Source organism: Apteryx rowi, unplaced genomic scaffold (assembly GCF_003343035.1).
Source record: "Apteryx rowi isolate R43461 unplaced genomic scaffold, aptRow1 scaffold_1364, whole genome shotgun sequence".
NCBI lineage: Eukaryota > Metazoa > Chordata > Aves > Apterygiformes > Apterygidae > Apteryx > Apteryx rowi.
This window is the reverse complement of record NW_020447602.1, coordinates 35,389-62,205: the sequence shown is the minus strand read 5'-3', so window position 1 is coordinate 62,205 and position 26,817 is coordinate 35,389. Positions and strand designations below refer to the sequence as shown.

The window sequence follows — 26,817 nt, the reverse complement described above, 5'->3', positions numbered from 1 at the left end:
TTCAAGGGTAGGGATGCAGGCAGTTTTATAGGCGTCTTACCATCCCATGCACACCAAGCTTTTTCTCTCCCCCTCCAGAAGAAGCTTTTGGGGGGATTGAGGTGTGTCACCGCTTACTCTAAAGGCTGTTAGTCTAGAGGAGATCTTCCAAGGCACTCCCAACGGTGCTTAGAGATGCAAATGGTAATTTCAAAAGCTTGGGAGTCCCAAACCCAATTCTTTCCGAAGCCAGGGACCTCTTAACACCAATATGCATTTCCCATGACAAAGGCAAGGCTGAGGTTCTGCTGTCCTCCTCATTATGGCATTAGGTATTCTGCTGAGTTACGCTGAAGAGTGGTGGGAGACTCTGTACATTGTATCTTAGCATGCTAGTAAAGTTAGAAACTCTCAATAAAACCCCGTATTTAGGTCATGTAATAAAAAAATTATTAAAGAGGGACCTGAGGAACTGAGATCATTTCTAGCATTATAATATGGGATTATTTACTAAAAAAACCCTTGCTTTTARTGGTATATTTTCGTAACTCATCTGAATACTCTGCTGGTGTTCAGTGATCTGGTAGAGCTCCTGGCTGTTTTAACTGGGGTTTGGTTGCCTCAGCTCTGGTTAACAGCTAGATAAATAATCATCATAGTGTACTAAACCCACTGACTGCTGTTCAGGTGCAAAGGAAACAATGAGAAACAAATCGCAAAGGACAAAGGACAATAAGAAATTAAAGGATGTTCACTGGGAAGAGCCTCATGTTGGGAAACATACTGCAATGATTAAGTGCAGGGATCATACTTTGGATATATCAAAGCAAGCTATATAGAGAGTTCCCTGCTAACTCATTTTAAGGAGTAGGTACTTCCCATCTCTGATATCTGAGGTGACTGTAGTGGTATCTAGTTATTCCCAGGAGTTTGAATGTGGGAAAAACTATTTGGCAATTAAAGKCTAGAGAAAATCTGTGGAAATGTTTATAGGTGTTAGCAGCTTCTCTCAGAGACAGACACATGGCTGACAGTATTATCCCATGCCTCTTCCCCATCACTTGCCTTCCAAGACCCACCACGTTGAATGAAGAGGCACATTTTGCAGAGACCTGTCACACAGTGCTAGTTCTGGCAGATGGGAAAAACTCACATGGGGGAGTGGAACCAAACTTCTCATTACCCTAGGTAAGCAGTGTCTTTTCTGAGTCAAGATGGACTAGATACAGATGAAACTAGAATCTAGCTTTAAAAATAACAGTGGTAGTTGCTCTGTAGAGCAATTCGGGTGGTTTTACTTTCCCCCAGAAAGTGRAGGTCTTTCTATTTACCACTGTGCCCTAAGAATGGGTCTATCTTGGGGACGGAACCAAGCTGAAAGTGAAACAAAGTAAGTGAAATACAAGAACACAGATGTGAAAAAAAATGTAATAATCTTTATTGAGCAGTGAAGGTATGATTTTGTCAAGGATGGATGTGGGAAGGGAATTGATTTGCGGATCATCCTTGTGGTATTAATGATACTACAGAGTGGGGAGGAGGAAGAATAACTAATGGACATAGAGGTAAGACACAATGCACTGCAAGTGTATGGGTGCAGAAATGGAAAGAATATAAGGAAAAGTGCTTATAATCCTTGCTACTGGTTCAAAACTTGTTGAGAAGCCAAGTTGGGGTGGATACACAACTGTAAATGGACTACATTATCATTCATTGTATAGAAATTTATCTTCCTTGGATTTAGTAGAAGTCATGACACACATGAAGCACGGTAGTCTGTGAAACATGGGAGAAGAATCTGGTTCAAGATAATGCCACTATTTCCAAGGCACTTCCTTACAATTCACAGATCTGGCAGAGAAACTGAGCCCAGTATAGTATAATGAAGAAACCAGGGCAGTGGGGAAGTTATTTAGGATGACTGGAGTTGATAGGATTGTATAAAGTAGGTTTTGTTATAGCAAACAATACAGCATGTCTGTGAATACCTACCAAATTACCTTTGTCCATTGAACCTGGCTTGTGGTAAAATTGAGTAAGATTTCTGAGATTTGGGGCTTTAAGTTGCACAGTGGAAAAATCCAATCCACTTAAAATTGTAATAAAGGAAATATTTGCTAAGACAATAGCAAAATGTAGTTCAGAGGTAGGTTACTGCCTAAAAGTAATGACAGTAATCTCTTTGTTACTATAGTATCTGATGGATATCATAGAAGATGGCCTTCAGTGCAATTATTTAAATTTCATGAACTGTGGAGCTTTCCTATGAGAGAAAACTTAAATCTAGCAGCTGTTATAGATACATGCAACTTATTTTCCCAGTATCAATAGTTTCGCACTTGCAATATTTTGAAGTAAGCTTTGTGTCATGGTGTTTCTTACAGAAATCTTAGTAAACTCACATTTGGAGTAGGAACCAAGCTTTTTTTAACCCAGATATGTGAACTTGCCAAGTTAGGAAAATATAGGGTTTGAAAAATACTCACTAAAAACACTTTAGTCTGTTTCTCCCTTTCATTCAGAATAAAATTATGTGTAAGAAATTTGTTCCCTGACTGTAATCAAGCAGAGATTTCCTGGTAGCTGCTGAGATTTGGAGATATAAAATAAAATAATACTAAAGCTAATCAGAAAATAAAGTAGGCAGTTTTTAAAGGAGGCCTGCAAAGGAGGGTGGGCATTTTATTAAACAAGGGGAGTGAAACAGAAAGATAACACAGACTGGTCAGACTCAATGGCAACAGCTGGAAGGCTTCTAGATGCTATCSGAAAAGTTGTATATGCGTGCACAGATTGACAAACATATGCTGCTAGGGTGTAGAGACAGATGAAAGAATAAACATGACTAGATGGTGGACAATAGCTAGATTAGTGAGTGTCAGGAATGACTAAGCAGGCTGAATGTGGCTGAAGGGAGTGTTTATTTCACCGTATATAGTGAGGAGGTGTCCAAAAACTTGCCTTGATTAAATTATTCCATTAGGCATCTTGCAGTCCCATGTTTATAAATCTTAATTCAGCATAGACTGTTACGTGCATACCTTTTTGCAAAGCAGTGTGTCACAGTGTAATACTGGGAGTTATGGCAAAATTGCATTTGGAGCTGGAACCAAACTTATGGTTTCTCCAGGTACGTCTGATTTCTCAGAGGTGGCTCTTCTTGAAAGTACTTTTGTTGCTTTACAAGGTATTTTGTGTGTCCAGTCTCTCCACAATATATTAAGAACAGGATTATAAATTTTGATCTGGTGTAAAAGCAAGCGACTTCCATGACAGCATATATATTTTTTCCCTTCGTTACTCCTGCTGATGAGCTGGTCAAAGCAGGTTTTGCATATGCAAGAATTTTCTTGGAAAGTCAACAGCAGGTGGGCTCCTAAATCCTTCCCAGACTAGCAAAAATCTTTGGAGAAGAGGCAAAGGGAAATGGTGAAAACCAGCATGGGCTAGCAAAATGAAGAGTGATGAGAACTGCCTCATAAGGTTGAACTAACAGGGCCTTTGCTAGCATGCAGATGTTAATACCTTAAGATAATGAGGCTTCTCGTTCTGTGTTGATGTAAATTATGAATATGTATTTAGCTTTTGCGTTCACGATCTTGAGTAAATTGTTATAAATGGGAGACGAGTTTCTGTCTTATTGTGAAGTGCTATATAAATACTGGAAGCTCAGGATACAAGTTCATCCTTGGGAATGACACCAAGCTCGTAATCACAGACAGTAAGTGCTCAGTACTGGAGAATTATCTGGGCCTTCGACATCCACATGAAGTTTGGAGCACATAAGAAGTGAAGCCTGAACTGCTGGAGAGCAGTGCGACAAGTTTGAAAAGCTAGGGATGGAACAGATGCTCAGGCAGAGAGGAAAGAGGTTCATTTTTGAATGGCTTTTGTGAACAGTCGGAGAGGTGATCTTGACCAAAAAATAATTTTGTCTAGACAAAAAAGATTGAAAAAATAATGCTGTGGGTGTTGCTGCCACAAGATGGTCACACAATGTCAGTTTAAACAAATGTTTGCAATAAACTCATGAAGGGTAAGTTCATGGTTCATGAAACCCTTCAGCTCAAAATCCCCAAACCACTTATTGAGAGAGACTGTAGGGAACAGCAGAGCCTGCTCTCCCATGTGTGACCTGTTTCTTATATTCTTCCTCAAATAACTTGTAACAAGGTTGGGCAATACTTCCCTGGTTGCCCTGTGCTGACAGCTTGGAGGCACCCGCACATCAAAATTCATAATTCATAGCAGAAAAAAAACAATGACAGGCAACTTCTGCAGTTGGAAAAATGGATAAACAAATCCAGTAGTCCAAGAAAACTAGGTCTCCAACATCTTTCTCTCCCAGCTTTGTTGATCAGATATTTTTGTGTACCTTAGAGAGTCTCTTCAAACTATGCACCATATTTTGAGGGCTGTGTACTGTGTAATACTGCCTAGGATAAAATTGTGTTTGGATGAGGGACCAAGCTCCTGGCTTCTGTGAGTAGGTTTCATTTCCCAAACATATGATGTATGTTTCTTTCATCCCTCCATCCCCCTCTCTCTCCACCCCCTTTTCACTGTTTCTGGAAATATCTGAAAAAATAAGAACTCTTCTTTTGTTTGAAACTCTTTGGGAAAGGAAAGAAAGAAAGTTAGATCCTGAGACAACAACACAGAGAAATGCATACCAAAAAGTATGTTTTCTACTTATAGGCTAAATGGCAGACTTGCTCTGGGGTCACCCTTGACTAATTCAGCTGGCAAATTCAAGCAAATAGGATAATGGAGTTTGTACTAAACCACTCACCATGAGGTGAGCTATGAAGTAACAGTAGATAAACTAATTTTGGGGAGGGGAAATTGGCTAACAGTGAGACCAAGTAAGTAAGGAATGATGGTGAAGAACAGAATTTATTTTGCAGGTGACTTTCTGGAAGCAATGAGATAAATATCGCAGAATCACAGAAGGGACCTCTGGAGATCATCTGATCCAAATCCTCTGCTCAAGCAGGGTCAGCTAGAGCAGGTTGCCCAGAACCATGCCCAGTTGTGTTTTGATGGAGAGAAATATTAAGAAAGAGTTGTGTGAGAGCTGATGACAAATGGAATGTTTGAAAGACATCATACAGCATACTGTTTGATAAAAGGAATGTAAAAAAAAAAAGGTTAGATAGAAGAAAAGGCCTAGATAGACCGATCAATCTAATTATGGATCTAAATAGAATTTCCTTTCATGGAGTATTTCACAGTTGAAAGTTCCATCCAAAGACCTCTGGATATTGTAGAGACCTGTACCATTGTGTGACTATGGAAGTAGTTACAAACTCACATTTGGGTCTGGGACAAGACTTGCAGTTTCACCAGGTTGGTTTTTCCTGAATTTTGCCTAATTTGCAAGTTTGTTGTAAACACACACTAAGATTTGCAGCTGTCAAAATTTTAGTAGACTGTGGTTTCATTCTAACCAGGGGAATTAATTCCAAGGCAGCTGTCCAAGCAGTGTTCCTTGAGGCAAGTGAAAGTAGACTTTTGCTTTTGAGGTTCTTCGGTCAGTTGTATTCCTGTAATAAGCTAAGACAAAACCCCACTCTTGCTTCTCTCTCAAGTAAGTCATGTGCATTTGTTCTATCCTAAGGGTAAATACATGTCACTACCCTTGACCTCAGGCAAAGTCATGGTTGATATAAGTCAGCTGAAGATACATTGAAGTACAAGAACAGCCATAGTGTTTAGAAAACATCCATTTATGGTGACTGTCACCATTTTATCTCATCTTTACTTGCAGCAGAATCCCACAAAGGAAGAGTGTACCCATAACTTTTTTTAATATTAGTGTTGGAATAGGAATTGACATGCTTTTTAGCCTGGGTAGTCTGATCTGTACATTCTGTATTATGCACAAATGCTGCAAGTGGGTTCTGTACATGATTGGGGCTTGAATACTGATTTGCAGAGCTGTCACAGCTACACAACCATACCTACTTCAGCTACCATATATATGAGTAAGTGAGGATTTATGAATCCTGAAGTTTGAAGGCTCAAATGCCTTCGTAATTCCCCATGAAGGTCTGATATCTAGGTAAGGTTACATTGTGCAATGGAAGCCTTGAAGAACATAACTAATCAAGTCAAAGTGGTTCTTGTAAAGTTTTCCTAGGTTGTGTGAATTATGGGGATGGAGAATACAAGCTCACATTAGGAAAATAAAATTTCCTGGTGGTCAAGCTAGGTGGGTAATAAATGAGGAAATCTTTAAGAGAAAACACAGACTGGAAGGCAGTGATCCTAACTATGTGGTGCATTTAACAGGAATTCTAGGTGATGTTACAGAGGAAAAAATGCAAAGATTTCTCTAGTGCTGCCCCAAAAGGTGCAATATGCAATTGTAACCAGTGAATGAACATTAGTTCATTTGAACTCCCTGTTCCTGACCCTGCTTATTTTCTGGTAGATTTCTCTAGTACTTTGAGAGTCACTTAAGTCAGTGTGTTTCCTCAATGTTCCTTTAAGCTATGCCCTAGTCTGGAACATCTGTCGATCTGGTTGTCAGGATGACATTTTTTTTTTAAAGGTTGACATCAGTGTGCTGCCACGGGTTTGTGAAACTCACGTTCAGCTCTGGGACCCAGTTTATTGTTACCCCAAGTGAGTTTGATCTTTCTGTACTACATCAACACCAGGATCAGTAATCATTTGAACACAGAGTAGGTGGACTAGAGACTTTCATGGAAGCAGATTCCCAACTTCTTTTAGGCTTCTCTTCACAAAAATCATTTGGAATAGTCTTAGCATACAAGGACTGCTTGGGTATGGTGTGACAGTGATCCACAGCAGAAAAGACAGCTAGACAAGATGGTCAGGTTTCTTATGGGTTTCTCTTGATAAASAGTTTACATAAGTTTAACAGTCACAACATGTTGCAGTCATGCATACATGCTGCAAGCAGTTCACACACTGCTGAATGCTACAAAACAAATCTAAGACTTTTATAGAGCTCTGGGCTATTAAAGTTTCCAGACTTCACGTTTGCATCTTTAAATGATAATTATGAAATGCCTGTGGGTTATTTTGGCTAATGGCTCAAAGAATGGATTTTCCATCTCTCAGCCTAAGAGCAAATGTTATGATGTTTTGGTTTTAAAATCCAAAAGTGAAGCCCCCTTCCATATTTGTATAAGTTAATATTACAGTGTGAACAGTCAGGGATTAGAAAAGCTGAATTTGGAAGGGGATTCAAACTTACAGCGATCCCTGGTAAGTCTCTTTCCTTCCCTCAGTTATATTTCAAAATGCTTTAGGAATCTTTCTGGAAAGAATCTGAATACTAGTCTAAAGTTAATTTCTCATTGAAAAGGAAGCAGAAAGGCCTCTCCAAACTTTGGCTTTTGATTGAAAGTAAAAGGACAATGTGACTGTAGAAGGAAACTAGTGGAACATTGTCTTTTTTTGAAAACTAGTAGCATTAAACCTACTTCAGCAAGGATCAGAAACTGAAAAGATGGAATGAATTTTCAAATAACTTCGTGTTTTATCCTTTGGTAGACAGCTTTCCCACATATTTGGGATGAGGAGTTATTGGAATATACAACAGGCATATTACAATAGGCATATGCAATATGGTAGGTAGGAAGTTATTGCAAAGGCCTCTTGTGAGGTGGGAAATTGGAAGACACAGTAAACTCATGTTTGGAAGACAGAGTAGATTTGAAGTCAACCTAGGTGAGTAAGATCTGGAGGAYAGGCTGTGAAGAGGGGAGCAGTGTCCTCTGACTTGTGTTTCCAAATAGGTCTACCTTCATGAAGAATGAACATAAACTCTGGATGAGGAGGGAGGAAGGGAGGCTGAAAGAAAATGAACTCAGGACTATTGCTCTACARGATGCTAGCGAAGATGAAGCAGGAAGCCTGGAGATATTAGGAAATGAGACAACATCAACAATTTCATAGGTTAATGACCATGCCATATCATTGACCTTAGCCACTGCTGAGGCTTGTCAGACAGTAAAAATGTGCGTGCAATAAATATGAGAAGCAAAATATTAGCCTTGGCAGGACTAACTTCATTATACAGACACCAGTGTCTGYATTTTTGCTTTAGGCTGAGGGGAGAAGTTTCGGAGACACCTTGGGGTTCATGTTTAAGTCATAGTTTCATATTGCATCAAGAAGAAATTTCCCAGATAACTCAGACCATGATATTTGCAATGATTCAAACTGGGGTGTGTGGGACGCTACAACTAGAAGACTAATTTTTGGAAATGGCACAAGGCTATCTGAAATCCCAAGTAAGTTGTTGAATTAAAAGTAACCATTAAATAGACTCAGAACAGGAAAGGATATGCTTTTGGTGCAAAACAGGCAACTATATCTGAGGCAATCCTATAAATGTAAGATTGAAAGTTCTTCTGATGCTTTCATATAACACAAGAAAGATCTACCACCTGCTTTTAGACAGGGAATTTGGACTGATTCTTTTGGTTGCTATTTGTTCTTTCTCATTAAACAAATGAGAACTTATTTACTGATACTAAATGAATAATTAATCTTTAATTCAGAAAGTTTCTTTTTTTCTGAATTGAAATTATCTGATTTTTTTTCTGGAAACTAAATCTCTGGCAAATAAAATTGAAAACTGGTTCTGGCAACAGAAGCCCACTCTGGTTTTGAAAAAAAACAAAAAAAGCCATGTAAAAAATATTTTGCAAAAATGACAGAGGTTAGCAGAGGAAGCTAATGAAAAACCACTCCAAGCTATGTTGTTGTTGTTGTTTCCTAAGGCAGTTGTGATAAGCCATAGAATTTCATCCCATTCACACATGAGCTTTAAAGACTGGATTAGATAAGTAGAATTGCTCCTTCTGGTCCCCCAGAAACTTTCCTTGGCATCTTCAAAAGGAACAGTACAGGAGATCATAGTAAATCTCTCACACAGTTTAGGTAATGCATGAATAAATCCACACATGAACACAAGTAGGACACTGCCACTAAGAAATCTGGGAAACTTCATCCCAACTTCTTCTTAGCGGGAACTCAAGTGTAAGGCCAGGATTCATACTGTCTGGTGTTAGAGAACAATTTAGTCCATTGAACACTTGATTTCTCCTAGGATAATCGATATCTTCCTCTACTAACCCAGCTTAGGTTTTGCTTCAGGGAGAAATCTTCCCTTTCAAAGGTTTGTGAGTAACATCTTGAATGGTTTTGGTAATTTGACATCCCTGAGTGTAATTTCAGAGGCAATGGCAATCTCATTTTTGGGAGGAGGACCAGAGTTATGACTGAACCCAGCAAGTTAAACCACATATTCACTTGTGCAAGTACTGAATCTTGGCACAGGTACCTTATTCTTTGGGTGACTTGGCTGGGGCTGAACTAGGACCTAGCATCTTTTATCTGAACATCTTCAAATCCAGTGCACTGGGAGTCTAAGGTGGGAATCAAGTACCTAAATACAGACTTCTAGTGCTGCTGTAGACATCTAAGCATCCATGCAGGGCTGGCAGATATCACATAGGACCTGCAGGGGACTTTTTGGAACCTCCATTGGAGGCCAGCCAGCAAACATCACTAGATGTGAATGTTCAGTCATAGGAATTACTCCTTCAGGGTCAACATTAACCTATGAGTGTGTGTCGGGGCGTATCTTTCCTCTGAGTTGGGGGATAACTCCAGGTTGACTCTAGCTTGTGGAATACCACATGGCTTCGSTTGAGGAATGGTATAGAGGATCAAATTATATCCCACTGATTCCAGTCTGACCAGAGATTGAGAAATTTTACTTTGGAGGCAATGGAGACCGAGATGGATCAATACATAATCCAAGTTGTGTGTTAAGTCAGTTTAAGATTTCTACTGCACCTGCTTTGGAAAAAAAGGTACAGGTCTTGGTCTGATGTTGAAACAGGCTTCTGTTGCTCTCTCCCTGAAATCACCCTCTGAAGTTGGCTTTTTCTGTTGACTAGCCAGGAATAGCATTCAAATATCTCCTCTTCTTCTACCTGGAAGATGTCCTTCAGTAACGATGAAATTAGGCAGGTGGATGGCTCAGATCACTGAGCATCTACTCCTCAAACTTTCCTGTAAATTAAGAAGATCATAGATATCAATACAGCATCTCCAGCACACCCACCAATTCATTAAGACAGAATAACAGGAAACATGGGTCACAGCACKGTGGTTATAATAGCTGATATTTATCAAGACCGCTCTCTGCAAATTTTAATAGCAATGTGAAAATCTGCAAAGGAACTTATCAGAAAACAGCCTCTGGTGTTGAAACAAAGCCAGCAGTCACCCTGAGCAAGAATGAGAAACAAGTATGTTGCAAAGCAGTTGCTGCCGAAGCTGCCTGCAAAAACAGGCATTAATTTGTATCTGCTCAAGATAAAAGCATTGCACAGTTTGAAAGGAAACAAAACACCCTAATTTGGAGAGAGGTGGACATGTAGCTGAGCATTCACTGTAAGAGGGAAGCAAAGTAGCTCTATCAATTCATCCTCTTCTCTTTAGTATCCCTAATTAACTAACAATGACATCTTCTGTCATCTGTATTTTATGCATGGATCCACTATCCAACTTTTCATCTGTTCTTGTCTTCCTTTCCCTAATAAATTACCACAGAATTCCAAAACAATAAGTAGGAATGGGGGTGGGGTGGAGTGGGGAGAAGGCAGGATATACAACATTAGACCAAATTCTTCATGGTCAGGAAAGTGGCAGCCTTATTAGGTTTTTCAAAGCCAGAGCAACCTGGGATAGATGAACTGTAATTCGTGAGAAAGGCCAGAAAAAGGACCACTTGGCTTTGTAGATGATGTCCTTTTGAGTTGACACCAGTAAATCATGGATATTTCTCTAAGGTGTTGACAGTCGGTAATTGAATAGACGAGAAACATTTCCCTCAGTGATGGAACTAGGAACCTATGCTTCAATAAGATTTTGAGACAGTTTCTAAAAGCCATACAAACTTTCCCAGCGAGAACTGAAAACTTCTTARTCTGGGAGCTGAACTACCTTTGCTGTTTCTATAATAATACTTATCAGCTTTGTGTGTGAGCAGGACCTAAGCAAACATTAATCTAAGCTCTGAAACCTACACAATAATCCTTTGTAAGTTTATAGATGTGAACTGAAGCTCAGGTTCAAACCTGTGATTGAGGAGTGCAACTGAAAAATGCAGCCAGGGGTTGCTCAGAGCCTCAAATATACATGTTGGCTGCAGTATGTCTTTAATCATGTTTTATCTATTCACGATTAGAGTATTGCAATACAGATAACATTTTATCATTGTGCATGAACAAAACTTTGGSAAAACACCTTCTTGAAGAATCAGAAGATTTTGAGAGTTGGACAAGAAGAAATGCATGCCTGGGGTACATGTTTACCAAATTGAATGTGCAAAAAGTTTAACCACAGGTAGTGTTTTRAGATGTGTGGAAAATCCTAGTCTAACTGACTTGCAAGCAGAATTTGAAGCCAGAAAACAGAAATCAAAACCAGGTGTCTTAGATTTGCAGCCTTTAGTAACAAAAACCTTCTTTCACAGGGCAAAATTTAGCAGTTTCCCTCCCCCCCCAGCCCTGCCACATATACTACACTCTAAGGTGTCAGAATATAGTGAAAGCTTTATTTGTTTAATCTTTCTTTCCCTAAAAGGAAGCACATGTTGCTACTGTGTAATAGCTTTCCTTGCTTTTTCTTATAGGAACAGAGTTAGCTAGACTGGTAGTAAATGTGGACAACTTTAAGACTTCTTAGTTAATCCATTGTCCTTCAGTATTGGAGGTAGTGGGAATTTGAATGCCAGTGATGGATTTAATAATACATTTGTGGAAGAGAGGAAGTCAAGAGTAATGTCAGTGTTCTTCAGTAGCCCCACACTGCTCAGTCCTTTCTAGGCACATGTTTTCTCAAGTCAGTGAAGCAAGAATGGTGTGCTCTCTCTGCCTGTGTCATCTAGGACCCTAAATTCTTTCAGGTCAAGATCCAATAACAATCCCAGGTTGCATGGTAGAGGTGAACGAGCTGTTACAGAGAGGAATGAATAAGTCACACATGGACATCTAGTGTTTGGATGCTCAACTAAGTGTCATTAGAAATGCTCTAGGGATCCTGCCTCACCATTACCTGTGGTTCCAGCACAAATCTCTGCTGCTCCACTCTGAAAGCCTTTGATCTCTGAAAGTGTCTTAGCACAAGATGCCTATGATCAAACAACTTCTCACTGAGATCATGGAGGAACCTCCATACTTCAAGTGTCTGTAAATCAAGGAACTGCAACTGTGAACTGTCATCTCTCTCTGCTCTTCTCCCCTTCCAGATGTTATTCCATCTCCTTCAGTCTATAGGCTGACCTCTAAAGATGATGAGAGTTTGGAAATGTGCCTTATCACAGATTACTCCCCTGGAAACCTTACATCTAAGATGAATAAAAYGAAGACAGATGCTGTTGTGGAGGTGGTAACATCTGAGAACAAACAGGAAGCAAGCTACGTGTCAACCTACTGGACCAAGAAAAATGAAACGCAGTGTGGCGCAAAGCACGACGGGTTTGGAGAGCTGGAAGGCGACGATCCTGAAAGTGGTAATGTCATTGTGATATGTGTGCATGGGGCTAGGGATGATCTGTTCTCTGCACAATTAGTATGAGCAAGACTTGAACAAGTCCCACAAACCCTGCAGGCAATGCTGAACTATATTCCCTCGTGGAGGAGGAACGTTGTCCTGTTGCTTCTAAAAGGTTTTCTTTTACCCTCTTCCTCAGTGGAAACAAGACTAAGGGTCAGTAGATTGGTACAGTCACAGGAGAGAGATCTCAAAATCACATTGTGGAGGATATAAAACTTGAAGTTGCTTTGTTTGATGCAACACTAGTGCTTGATTAGATCTTATCCTAGACTTGCCCAGAAAATAGCAGAAGTGAGTGTTTATGGGAGGTGGTAATGGCTGGAGACTCTAACCCAACCCTTCTAAGTAGAAACATCTTTATGAACTTCTGACGAAGTCCGTTACTAATATTAATTAACTTTGTTTTTACTATCTGCAGGTGCCAGCACTGTCTGTGTAACAGGGGTGTCTCAACACTTCAGGACAGGTATGAACAAAGCATTTTAAGTGTAAAGCTTGACCTGATTAGACTAAAAGCCTTCCTATTTTGGCTAATATTCTCTTGCCCTCCCTGTTTGCAGAATTCCTGTTGCAGGAAAAAGCTCAGACTGTGAATTTCCAAATGGGTACCACAGGATTTAAACATCAATCCTGGAAGTCATTTGGTTTAATGTGGACTTCCAGATCTGAGCTGGTCATTTTACGTGACCACTGTAGTCAGTGGACATATATTCTAGCTGGGTCTTACCAAATAACCATTCCCTACCCTACAAGCTTCTGTAAAATGATTTAAGGCAGCYTCAGTGAATGTCTGCATTTCAGACTTCAAAAGAGCTGTTTTTATTTTTGGGTGCACAAACACCCAATGAACCAAAAGATAAGCAGATGGTTTCTACTGCGTGTGTTCAGAAGCAATGTTGCAATAAAGACAAGGTGTATCTGAGCAGGCTCTAATTCAGCTCATTGTGGCTGTGGGCATATATTAGCCAGTGCTGAAGCCCAAGCAATTGCTGTTCCTGCTAGTTCAAAGCAGCTGGGCCTGCCTGTGCATTAGCCCTGTTTGCAGAATAGCTGTACTTTTGCAAACCTGAGGCCTGCTGAAAAGAAACCAGACAGCCAAATATTTCCAAAATACCACTTCAGAAAAACACTCATCAGTAAACTTCGCTGACTCAACCAATCTTTTCAGAGAGAGATTTTCAAAGTCATATATAAAGCGTTTTTTTGATAACAAGTTTCCACTTCCCAAATACAGATCAATGTATTTTTGGGTGAAAATGGCTTTGTCATGAAGACAAACATAACATCCAAACAGACTTTATGTTTTCTGAATAAAATTTACATTGCTTTCCCCCTGCCCCTCTTAAAGAAATACATGGGGAAAGGGAGGAGGCACTCTTCCAGCAACCTGGTTTCATAGCACACTGCTTCTAGCAATAGCTGGATGATTGGCATACTTGCCTATTGGAAAATCAAATAGTTATTGGATGAAAACATGGCTTTTGAGACATGAACTGGAAGGAATGAAAGTCTCCCACTGAGACAGTTCTGCTCACTGTCTCTTTAGCTATTCTAATAGCTAATTCTATCATGCACAGTGGAACAAGCTTCATTAAAAGCACTATTAAGTCTGCCTGGAAGTTAGAATATCTCTCTTCTCTGGTGACTTTCATTCTCTATTATTTCTTTTACAGATGAGAAGCTGAACCTGCTGTCATTCTCACAACTGGGCCTGAAAATAATTTTAATGAAAGGAATAATTTTTAATGTACTAATGACAATGCTTATGTGGAAAAAAAAGTGAGTGTTCACAGAGGGTGGTGAAGCCTCTGACAGAAAATGTTTGGATCAGTGCAATAGCTATGAGTGATCCTCCTCTCTGTAATAGCTGTTTATGCAGTCTGTCCATGGACCATTTATCTACCATTAATTCAGTCCCTCCACTCCTTTGCAGATCTTTACTTGGCCATATAATTCTTTCCCCACCTCCAAGTATATTTCTATTTATCCCTCTTTATCTGCATGCAAATTTAACTTTTTCTTCTTTCTAGGCATATATCTCTCCTATTCCTACTTCCTTTCCTTGTCTGTCCTCATCCATCAGATTCATTCCCTGATCAATCTCCAGCCAGGAAAGTTTGATGCTTAGTGGCTTTAAGACCTCACACCTAATATGTTAGTTTTGGCCCAGTGTCCCTTTCTCCTCTTTCTATTGCCAAGACACACCCAGTCTATGATTATTTAGCTGTGACTGTAACCCAAATCATGATTTAATAAACTGTTATTTTTTGTTTCAGGAATGAAAGTAACCAGAGAGCACAGACTTGAAGTACCAAAAAAATTTGCTGAGATTGCTTTGCCGTAGCATCACGTGCAAGAAGGAACAAATGAATTTCTGTTGCAACAGATAACACTTGCTGTTTCTGTATATCATGCCAGCCAKTATATGCTAAGTTGCTTTATTTGCATTATTACAAAGCTACTCAAAAATAAGCTTAAACTCTCGGAATTCTGCTCTCCTACATACCTGAATCATTTAGCATGTCAATTTTTCATGAAGCACAGATTGCTATTAATTATAGATCGTCAAACATCCCTACTTGCATTAAAATGACCTGTACAATTTCTGCTTGGGGGAGCGTTGTTGAAAGCTGCAAGCTAAATATCTCTTGAGTGTGAATATTTCATATTTTGACAGCTTTCACATATGCATATCTTAGAGAGGACACTTCCTGCCCTGCCCCGCCACCCCTATTTCAGTTGCGAATGAAAAATTTTGAAAAACAAAGGAAGTCTCATTCAGGGTGCTGTGCATCGTGTCTTGCTGTCTTTTGCTAGATAGGAGCAGGGTATCTTTTTTTCCCTAAAAGATATGCTGCTAAATCTCCAGAAGTACTGAACTTAGTGAAATTCTCACTTCATTATCATAGAAGAAAAAAAATGCTCTTTAATATTTTTTTAATCTGTTCTTCCTTAACATTTCCTGAATTTCCACCAGCTTAATATTTGGCTTTGCGTTTACTACAAATACAAACTACTTCTGTTCTTTTTGTTTAGGTCTAACAACCTTAGATTTCCTAATAAGTTTTTCTTTTTTTTTAACCATGATATAAAACAATACTGAAATACTTATCTCTTTTTGTGTGTGTGCTCCTTAAAAATAATGCATTCATGTGAAATTTGCATGCTGCTAAGTCTTGAATTGTACTGCCAATCACTCTGATGTACTGACTTTTCTTCAAGCCTTTGGCAACTGTTAAACAATTCTTATCAATAATAATAAACTTGCTTGTCTTTTGTATATTTAGCTTGAGGAACTTGTTTTACCCTTCAGATGAGCTTTGGAAGTGATCTTAGCCTTTGGGATAAAGAAGGGAAGGGGTAACAGGAGGGACAAAATACAACTTTTCCTTCAGTCTGACTTGCCCACAGTTTGTGGTGGTGTGGTTTGTGATGGCTAGCTTGTTCCACTGTGGGGGGAATGGCTACAAACTTTCTTTTCTCCGTAAATCAGACACATTTTCTGACTGTATTCGGTGGGGGGGGAAGGACAGCTTGGCTGGCCTGGAGGGAGGCAGAATGGAGGAAAGCAGGTCTCCTCCAAGAGTGGAACCAGTGCTATGTGGAAGAAAGGATGAAACATGGCTTGATCACACTGAGAGGATGAGGAAGTGATCCAGGTTCTTAAAGGCAGATGTCTAGTGCTATGGGGGATGTAGTAGCCTGTAGTATCCTGCTTCTAACTGTCCCCCATTCACAAGCTTCACTGGGGAACAAGGTGCCTGGTTTGTGTTAATGATACCAAACTGACTGGCCTGTGTCTTAAGGTTCAGCCTGTCATTGGGAAGATGAGAAAGGCATTTTCTTCTTTTGTGACAACTGTTTCTATCTTCTTCTGAAGCACCAGAGATTTCTCCGGAGGGAGAGATGAGAAGGGTGCTCTGAGGGAAACATGCACTCTCACCAGGACTCGAAACTCACTTGTACCTTCACACCAGCGCCCAAATTAAGTGGCAGCAAAAACTCACCAGACTGGTAGGGATGTTTCTCTTTCACTGGCTATTTCTCACCCTACTGGATTCACAGTCATTGCAAGGGTCTCTGATTTTGGAAAGGCTAATGCTTCAAATGCTTTTAATCAAAAGCCCTGGTGCTTCATGCAGGAGAGTTTCTCTGTGTGCAGCCATTGCACAGCGCATGCCAAGTTACCTACCACAAGATATGAGTCCACAGTGCYGAACAGCAAAACATCAAAATCTCCCTGATCATGTATCATGCTGTTGCCACCTGACCACTGAGTAGGTGGCCTGTCACAGAATGACAGAGAGTCACTAACCCCTCCTGCCCAGCAACAACTTCAAAATTTCCAGGCCTATTGCTCTCATTAGCTTAGCACAGATTACTCGGATTAGTTTAGCACAGATGCTGAGGGATTCATTCTCCTACCCCTTCCTTGGCAGAAGAGCCAGTCTCATTTTTCCCTAGCTGTAGAAAGCCCATGGGTATTTAAACTCCTAAATTCCAGTCAGCAAATGCTCTTGAAGCTTCAACTTTTTCGTTATTAGGGCTACTGCAACACGGAAAAAGAGAGCTTGATGCAGCTGTCTAGACCATTTTGGAATTACAAGGCAATATCAGTCCCACTTTCACACACTCCCAACTGATTAACCTTGCTTTCAAAACTTCAGGGATGTGCAAGAGCAGTTTCCACATTCCCTTACCTTTTGCAACATCTTTTTATTTATTATCCATGCTAAATCTTTTTTGTTGCACTTCAAACCCACTCCTGACCACAGGGTCAAGAAGGACTGTTTGCTGCCTACCTCTGTTTACACATCTCAATCTTTTCTCCTCCAGGGTAAATGACCCCAACTATAAGATTGGCTGAGTGAGGGGATGAGCGTATACATGAAGTTAAATGTGTTGACTGAAATGAATGTTAGCATGTGATCTCCAAGACACTGAATTTGTAGGTCTAGTTTGAAGATACTTTCAGATACTGGGGTTTCAGTCTCTCATCACCATCATCTGTGACCCCATTGCCCCTTTGTGCTTTCTTGTTTATTTCATAAGAGAGCAAAACCACAGTGGAAAATGAGGGCAGGAAAAAACAAAGTAGGACAGGAAGCAGAATGGGTCTCATGGCCCAGGCGGTGAAGGGAAAAGTATGCATAACAAGTTCCATGACGACACAACCGAGATCTGGGTCACCTTGTTCCCCTCAGCCCTATCGCAAAAACCGCTTCCTCCGGAAAGCGGAGCACAAAAATACAAGGTAGAGGGAGTAGGGCTGGTATGGCAGATGGCAGGGAGGCAGAAAAACATGTGGGAGAAGAGAGCAGACGTTAGACCACAAGCCAAAGTGGAACGGGGTTAAGACACCCTCCTTTCCTGCCCTCTCACCACAGCCTAATCTTGGGTGGAGGGAGTTGTTGTGGGCAGAACAGGAAAGACTGAGACATGTACAGTGTAGGTGGGGGAAAGGAGGGTAGAAGAGAAATTGAAAAGAGTGYTGGGGGGCAGGGAAGAAGAATTTAGTGGCATGTAAGATTTCTGCATTTGCTGATAGGTCTCTGTACCCCATTATATAGGCAATGAATCTATGCAGGAAAATCCTTCTACTTCTCCCTAGTCAAAAGAAAAAGGAGGAAAAAGCAGCATGCCAGGCAGTCATCTCATATTGGCAGGGAAAATGTTGCCATGGTCCATCCTGTCCACCTGTCCCCTATGTCAGTTCTGGCCCCCTAACTATGGGTTGGAGATGAATTTGCATCTTTTGTAATGGCTTTGTTGGAGAAAACACCCTTCCCTGCCTCTGCTACCCCTTATTAAACACGACTTTGTCCAAGAAACAACCTCTTGGCCTCTTTACAGGATGAACAGGGACCCTAACATGGAATTCCTAAAGAGCAGAGTCTGAAGATCCCTATAAATTTGGTGAAGCTCATTCAGGTGTGGAAGTAGCTCTAATAAGACCTGAAATCTTGGGCTGAGGTTATGGCAACCAGAGGCACTGAAAGTCAGTAAAAATCAGAAAAAACAAAACCAAAAACATTCAGAACATACTCAATTCTTCTTTTTTCACATGCTTCTGTGCAGTTCTTACAAGTGGCCACATGGAGGCCTAGCCTCTAAGGTTCTCTCTAAAACAAAAGGACAGGGTAGACTGAGCTAGACAAACCCACAAGGAGGCACTCGCAGCTTAGAAACAGCAGCAGAAGGAATGGCAAAGGGGAGACCCTGAGTGTGTTCCTCCTCCTCCTGTGAACAAGTTAGCTCTGTCTGTCACCTGTCTGGCTCAGTGAGGGCTCTTCTTATGAGGAAAAAAAGCTCAGTAGCTCATTTACTATCTCTGCATGCTGTCCAGTCCCATCTCTGCTACCCTCTAGCACCCTAACATCAGTTTAGAGCTCATACTTTCATGAACAAATGCTGCTTAATGGCCTGAGGGAGCTAAGAGCTGGCACAAGTTCTCTGTACTCAGCACAGACCGGGACAGCATCCGTCAAGAAAAGGGAAAGCCCTGTGCCCTCAAACCTTACTCTTCAGAGTCTATATTAGGCAAGGGACTTAGAAGCTCCAGGTTTCAAGCTTTTATGGACTTAATGGCTGCAGCACAGCCAGAAGTGCTAAAAGGAAGAAAGGTGGTAAACAAGAGCCATAATCTAGTGCTGAGAAGCTGAAGCTATTGGACCCCATGTTTTATTTTCTGCATCTCAGCAGATAAGGATTTCTTTGCACCATAAGCTGAATACACATTTTACCTATCCAGTGTTTCAACTGTAGAACAAACCAGACAAGCGTGAAGCAGGATCAGCACAATGATTGAGCCCCACACCCTAAAGTAACACAGGTTAACTCTGTGGCCAAAGCTGGGGAGGTTATTGCTGGAGTTACCCCAGCAGCACATAATATCCCAACCTGTGCCCGTAATCTGATCCTTACAGGGCTCTAACTTTCCTGTCAGGGCAAAGGTGCAGTAGGCCTCAATGCAGAAGTCAGCCTCGGCTTAAGAAGGCAAAGGCCAAGAGCCAGAGCCATTGAGTTTAAGCATTTCATCATCCCTTAGAGAGGAAAGATTTTCAGGAAGGTTTATTCTGAGGAGTGGCCTTCTTCACAGAGCTGGAACAGCTTGAGTGCAGCTCTGCCCAAGGCACTGACACAGCTTGGCAGCTCTTTTCACCTGCGTTTATCAGCACTTTAGGCTGCAGAAAAGCCAACACTGTGCTAAGGTGGCTGTATCACTACCAGGTCAKAGTGAGGCTGTAAGACAAGAATGGGGCATATGCCTTTGAGGGACATGGGAGGGCCTGGGGGGAGGGGAAGACAGATAATGCTGGGGATGTGCTAGAGGACTCCCTTGGCTCCTTTCCATTCATGACAGCTAACCTCAGTCTAAAACGAGTTTTCCACAGCTTTGAAACCTGGGGGCATTTTGGCAAGATGTTTTCCATGAGATAAAGGGGCAGGAAACACGGAGATGAAAAGTGTGGCTGACATATGAGTTTCCATGGCAACTTGTTTCCTGCTTCCCCCTGAAACTGGGACACTGAAAAAAAAGCCTGCTAGGTAGAACGGCAGAGGAGGTGGGGGTAAAAGCAGGGAGTTGTAGCTGAAAGGACCTAGAGAGTCAGAAGAACCTCTGTATCTGTCATCAACAGGGAAGAGACAGCACTATTATGAAGGGCTTTATTGAAGGAAAGGATTACAGTAACTGGAATGAAACAGAAGACCCCTCCTCCATAGGAGAGTCTGTGGAAAAATCTTTACTCCTGCTTCCCCTTCTCCCACCAAGGAAGTAGGTAAGAGTCTGCTGGGGAAGAGCACTTCCCAGTGTGAGGCTTTGGCATCAAAGCACTAGAGGAATTCAAGACCTGGAAAGAGAGAAAGATAGCATGAAGAAAGTTTCTGCACAGGGAGAGGAAATACCCAACAATCTCCAATGATCTTGTGGTCCCTTGCAGCAGTAACTAGAGTACGCTCTCCACTCTCTAGCTTCAAACTCTCCCTGTTCCAAATTTCCTTTGCTCATCTGCTGAGAAACTTCAGGTTTGGACATTAGCCTTACCATGGCCTCCAAACAGGATCCACCCTCAGGGACAGAACCCTGAAGTCCCAGCTCCCAAAGCTCCTCTTTCAAAGGAAAAAGGGGAATTTCTCTTCTCAGAGAGAAATGTGTAGATTTCTTTCAGGTTAAACTGTCCTGTAAATGATAAAACCTGAAAAAAACACATACAAAACCAAGGAGCCCTATGTCCAAGTCCTAAATCAACCTGAGGACAATGACTTAACCGCATTTGGCCAAGAGGGAACCGGGAGCTAGGATTCCTGGATTCTCTGTCTTTCTACTCCAAAATACTAAAGCTGTGTGAGCTGAAGCTGCCCCTTGCACGGCCCCATGGGTCAGTACCTCATAGTATCTTCTAGAGCTCAGCCAACAAAATTGATAACGACAAGATGCAGGATGGTGTTGGCAAAGAGGAAATCAGCAAATGCCCGCTCCGGTGAAATGCCTTGGAATTCGCCTTTGTTCTGGGGGTTGATCTGGATCCGGAGGCACACTGTATGTCAGGGAGAGAGAATGAGACGTTAGGGATCAGAAAAGAAAGCTGTGGCAGGAAGCAAGGCCTTGCTGGGGCAGTCCACCACAGCCTGGGTCACTGTTCCACCAGGGTACTACAAAAAAAGATGACTCTACCTTTGTTACAGGGTGAGCAGGACACAGGCATAGGATATGCACGGGGCTGATACAGGCTCAGCTCTTCCAGACCACTACAATATAAGGGGTGGCCAAGTAGGTCCTGAGGAGAACAGGCTTACCATGAAATAGCACTGTCATGAAAACAACTGTGTGTTAAGTAGGGCAGTGCAGGAACAAGGTAGTTTTGTGTGTATTATGGGAGAGCAGCATCCTGAAACAGTTATTGCCAAGGGCTGGGGTCACCATGGGATCATTGTTAAGAAACGGCACCAACACAAGATGCTAACTGGGAGGATTCCTTGACTGCCAGAGAAAAGCAGGGACACTCTGGGGTTGCTAAGAAAACTGGGGTGTGACAAGGGGGCAGGTTTTGCGGTGAGTTTTGGGCAGCACCCAGCAGGTTCACAGCATCTGTGGAACATCCTACAAAGAAACAGTCTGAGGCTTCTATGATTTRTCCTACAGCTGCTAGGCAGTGCCTCATGTTTGCTAGGGGGCCACAGCTTGGGGATGTTCTGTAGTTGCCAAAAACTGAGCAGTTGCTAGGGAACAACCTTTGAGGTTGCTAGGATGCAGAGATCAGCAGGCAAAACTCAATGTTCTAAGGTTACCAAGGAGAATCCCAGGCTGCTACACACAGCCATGAGCTCTAGAGATATCTAGAGCTGGTCCTCTGTTTGTTAAAGGAATTTCATGGCTGCTATAGCAACTCCCTTGTTGTCAGAAAAGGTTTGGGATTGCTAGAATCCACAGTTACTAAAAGGATTTCCTGGCTGCCAGAAGAAATTCTGAAAGTTGCTAAAAAGATTYCCTAGCTGCCAGGGGAGGTTTGAGGGCCACTAAGGCTCTTCCCAGGTAGCTAAAGGCATTCGCTGGTTGTCAAGGAAGGTTTGGGGGTCGCTAATGGCATTTCACAGTTAGTGAGGGGATTCCATGGCTGCCAGGGAAGGCTTGGGCATTGCTAAGGGTATTCCCCAGTTACCATGAAAATTTGGGTTATTTCTAGGGGAACAGTTTGATCGCCAGGGCAATATGGGCATTGCCGGGGATTCCAAGGTCGCTACAGAAGGTTCGAGCATCGTTAAGGGGAGTCCACAATTGCTAAGTAGATTTTGTGGTTACCAAGAAGGGCCGCGCGGGGGGAGGRGGTAAGAGGGCGACTGGCCTGACGCACTGACCGCCAAGGATGAAGCTGCCGACGGCAGAGATGAAGCCGCTGAGGAAGGAGTTGAAGGGGAAGGTACCGACGCCGAGGCAGTAGCCGAACTGGAGCGCTCCGGTGAGAAGCACATACAGCAGGTAGGCGTCCAGCACTTTGAGACGGCTCGGCGTGCCGCTACCGTACTCCACCAGGAACCGCCGCACCACCGAGCCGACCGAGCCCGCGGCTCCCGCGCCGGAACCGGAGCCAGAACCCGCCGCGCCCGACATGGTTCCGCCGAGCCAGTAAGAGAAGGTGAGGTGGACGGAAAGGACGTTTACAAGCACTTCCGGGACACTACTATACAGCGCATGGTCTCGATAATACTAGAGTTGGTACGCATGCGCAACTGTAACTGCGCTTCTACTTCATTTACTAGTGCGCAGGCGTATTTCCTATGCCAGCAAAAGGGCGAAACTCTGGGACACAGCCTACGATTATACGCATGCGCACGAGTACGTGCTGGAGGGGAGAGACAAAACGGGGATCTCAGCAAGCGCATGCGCCGAAGCTTTATTGCGCCACACCCCCCTGCGCTTTCCAAGACCAATGAGAGCCAAGCGGCGGGTGTTGCTAGGAAGAATAGAGAAACTCGCTGGCTGCTCCGGGTGCGCCCGTTCTGCAGCACAGGCGTGTGGCTATAGTGCGAACACCAGTGTTGCGACGCAAAGGCACCAGCACAACTGTAATGCGTTCATCCAGGGGACCCCATTCCCTCCTAGAATTGCACCCCTGAGACGCTACTGACCACAAGCAAGCACACCTGACCTCCCAGCAGCAGGCAGGCTAAATATCCAGTCATAAATCCCATATGCCATGGGTGGTCAGTGGCCCAGCAACAGTCATCAGCCACCATCATCTGGAGGGACAGGGGTGTCTTGCTGCCCGTTAGAGGTAGTTACTGCTCTACAAGAGGCTTTTGGGACACCAATGCCTTTGTTTGGGGGCACGCTATTCTCATTCAGTGGAACACGAGGAGCAGCTGGGACCATTCTCCCCATGGAGGGGGCAGTCTGGATCTGGGTGTTTCGGGACAGCGCTGCATTTGGGAGGGGAGCATTGCAATCCCAGTGCTGCTCCTGTGTGTATGGGGTCCCATATATGACTTTTGGCAGGTTTTGGGGGTGTCTCATGCAGACGGCAGGAATTGTAACAGGCTGAAAAGGCCCAGGATCTGGAGATGGGGAGGAGGAAGGGCTTTTGCCAGTCTCACAGCTCTGGAATGTGACTAATGGCCTGCTTATACACTTGGAGGTGCATGTGTGCTATCTGGGGGAGGCAAAGTCTGCGCAGTGGCAAAGCCACAGCAAACATCCTCCTGGCCTCCCACCAGCACATGCTCTTTCAAACCCTACTACTGTGTCCCTTCCTATAGACAGGGTCAGGCAAGGTGTGTGAGGTTGACTTATCCAAAAATGGCCTGTTTAGAGAAAAAACATCATAGACAGGAACAGAATATCTTGCTGGGAGATGCTTTGACCTCAGGTGACCCCAGCTGAGTGGGAAGGGAGAGACTGTGTGTGTGTGTGTGTGTGTGTATTTGGCAACTGTTTGGTGGAAAGACTGTCCAAATTCCTACAGCAGAGTAGTGGAAGCCTGGCCCCCTTCTCAGAGCTGGGAAAGACAAACCAGTGATTTCCTTAGTTTTGATTAAAAACTATTTTTATTTTTAATTTTTTATTATACCCCTGGAAAGGCCAAAGGAGCTGTAACAAGGATGAAGAGCAAAACGTGTCTCCTTCTTTCAGTTTGAGGGGAAAATAAAAGAAAAAAACTTTTCAAGAGACCCTATACCTTGCTTCTGTTTAAATCATTCCAGCTTTCCTGTCATTCTCAAACTAGGAATGCTCTTGATGCAGACAGCTGATACTCCCTAACAGGTTCCTGAAACAAAAGTAGGGTGGGGACTATCTCTTATCCCCTCACTTCTGACTGAAGTGATATTTGTGTCTCACTCAACCAACATCAAGGCATCAACCCTGTAGCATGACCCTTTGGAGCCCTGCTCCCTTCCAGCTCCCATACTTGCCCCCTGTGGATGTCTTATCTAAGGGCTTGTATGTCTGTGGGATGGGGATAGAAATTCCTCCAAAAAACAGCTTATATTTTTATGTGGTGGAGAATGGAGCCCTCTGTGGGGTAGACAGGGGAAGTGGGTACACATTCCCCTCTTTCATTTCAAGATATGCAGGGTGTTTCCCCTTTGAAGGGTGTGCTTGTAAGTGCTAGGGCTGAGCTGGGGTGTGTGCAGGTGCCCTATCCTCTGGTCATGCCCCCAATACTTCTTGAAGGGCTGTGGGGGAAGTGATTTGTCTCATACTCTGTTTTTGTCTCTAAGTCTCCTTTCCTCTACTGCCTGTGCAGCTCTCAGTAGCTGGGCGATGGGGCCTCTGGGTGCTGAACTTGGATGTCCTGGTCTCCCAGGAGATCCTCCACATCTCTGAGCTCAGTTTCTGTTGCTGGGAGGTAAGGATTGACAGAATGATTTTGCTAGGACATAGTCTGGGGGATTACCTTGTTTCCTTCTGCAGCCTCCAGTACCCTCACTGGTGAGAGTTCATCAGTCCCAGAGGGGAGTGTGACCTGAGCATGCAAGTTCTCCTGGCGATTCTATGCAGAGCCCAGGAGGGAACCTGGGACCCTTTTGCTTTGGTCACTTGCCCATTCTCTGGACATCTCTTGGTTCTCTGGGAATACTTGTTTGCCTAGGTCCCCTCTCTTGTCCAGCACAGCAGCAAAGGAGTGTCTGGGAATGGCCCCACAGCCATGTTCCCTGCTTCTTCATCCAAATGCCAGCACCTGTTGCTCTTGGGGAGGTCCCCCTGCATATTCACATATTCCCCCAGAATGAAGCACCTGAAACTCTAGAGGTTTCGTCTGCACCCTCCCAACCCCAGCCAGCTCTGTGCCACCATGACTTGGGCAAAGATGATGGCTGCAGTCCTGGGGCACTCCAACATCTTCATAGTGCTCAGGATTGCTGAGACCTGTAATAAGTTGCCTTGCTGATATGTGAAGAAAAACAGGCTGGAAGACATTCCTTTTCCTCAGAGAATGCCTGCATTCTGTGTCCCCTCCAYAGCCCTGAAGAAGGATGCTTTGTGGGGAGTTAACAATTACTACCCCAGAACTAGACTGAACAAAAATATTGGAGAGCTACAGAATGGACATGTGAATTATAAAGTGGTGGAAAATTAGCTAGACCTCTAGGCTCAAAGGGTGGTGATGATCAGTGATGCAAAGTCCAACTGGTGGCTGGTTACTAGTGGAGTCCCTTAGGGATTGATACGGTGGCCAGTTTATTGTCTTTATACAGTTTATTGTCTTTACGATGGGACAGAGTGCACTCTCAGCAATTTTGTGGACAATACGAAATTGAGAGGAGCAGTGGCTGTACTGACAGGCAGGGCTGCTTTCAGATTGGCCTTGAAAGTTTAAGAAATGGATCAACAGTAACACCATGAAGTTCAGTAAGGTTTAGAGCAAAGCCCTGGTCCTGAGGTGGAATAACTTCATGCAACAGAACAGGCTGGGGGCTGATTGGCTAGAAAGCAGCTTTGCAGAAGACAGCTTGGGGCTTCTGTGAATAAGAAGTTAAGAGGAATCACTGAATAAACCATACTCTGGGCTGTCTTATTAAAAGTGTAGCCAGCAGGTTGAGGGAAGTGATTCTTCCCCTCTGTTCAGCACTTGTGAATCCCTGTCTGCAGTAGTGGGTCCAGTTTGGTACACCCCAGAACATGACAAACATTTTCATACTAGAGCAAGTCCGCCAGAGGTGGGTGATGCAGAACAAAACACATGAGATGAGGCTGAGACAGTTGGGTTTATTCAGTCTTAAGAAGAAAAGGCTCAAGTGTGATCTTATTGCGGCTTTCAACTACCTTATGAGAGGGTATGTAGAAGGCAGAACTAGCTTCTTGGAGGTGCACAAGAGACAGGATGAGAAGCAATGGACGCGAGCTACAACAAAGGAAATTTTAATTAGATATTCAGAAAACATTTTCCACAATGTAGTTAAATATTGGAACAGGGCCCCTGAAATGTTGTTGAGTATTTTGGAGATTTTCAGAACTCAGCTGCACAGGACCTTGAGCACCCTACTCTGATCTGGTTCTGCTTTAGGTGGGAGTTGGCCCAGAGATCTCCAGAGGTCTCTTCTAAACCATATTATTCTATGATTTATGATCATCTAATGATTCTACAGATAATGAGGCAGCCAGGTAACTCTCATCTTTTATACTTTTAACCCCCTTGCAAGTCCCACAGAGATTCTTTGCCCTTTTTTCTGCAACACCTTTTTCTCCTGGTCCCCTTACGTATCTCTCTGTTTTTTGCCTCTGTC

At 42.9% G+C, this 26,817-nt stretch overlaps 1 protein-coding gene and 1 gene segment (V, D, J or C); one reads left to right on the top strand and one right to left on the bottom strand.

Moving 5' to 3' along the window:
* Positions 1-7,631: 7,631 nt before the first annotated feature.
* Positions 7,632-15,871, top strand: LOC112961687. The segment is given in 5 exon segments: positions 7,632-7,683; positions 12,284-12,547; positions 13,010-13,057; positions 14,265-14,370; positions 14,868-15,871. Coding segments are annotated over 5 exon segments (486 nt in total).
* On the bottom strand, positions 9,720-22,753 carry DAD1 (defender against cell death 1). Its single transcript, XM_026057096.1, has 3 exons — positions 22,450-22,753; positions 20,981-21,131; positions 9,720-10,041 (listed from the first exon to the last, which is right to left on the bottom strand). Exons 1-2 carry the CDS (start codon positions 22,700-22,702, stop codon positions 21,001-21,003), a joined length of 384 nt encoding a protein of 127 aa, XP_025912881.1. The 5' UTR covers positions 22,703-22,753; the 3' UTR covers positions 9,720-10,041; positions 20,981-21,000.
* Positions 22,754-26,817: the final 4,064 nt, after the last annotated feature.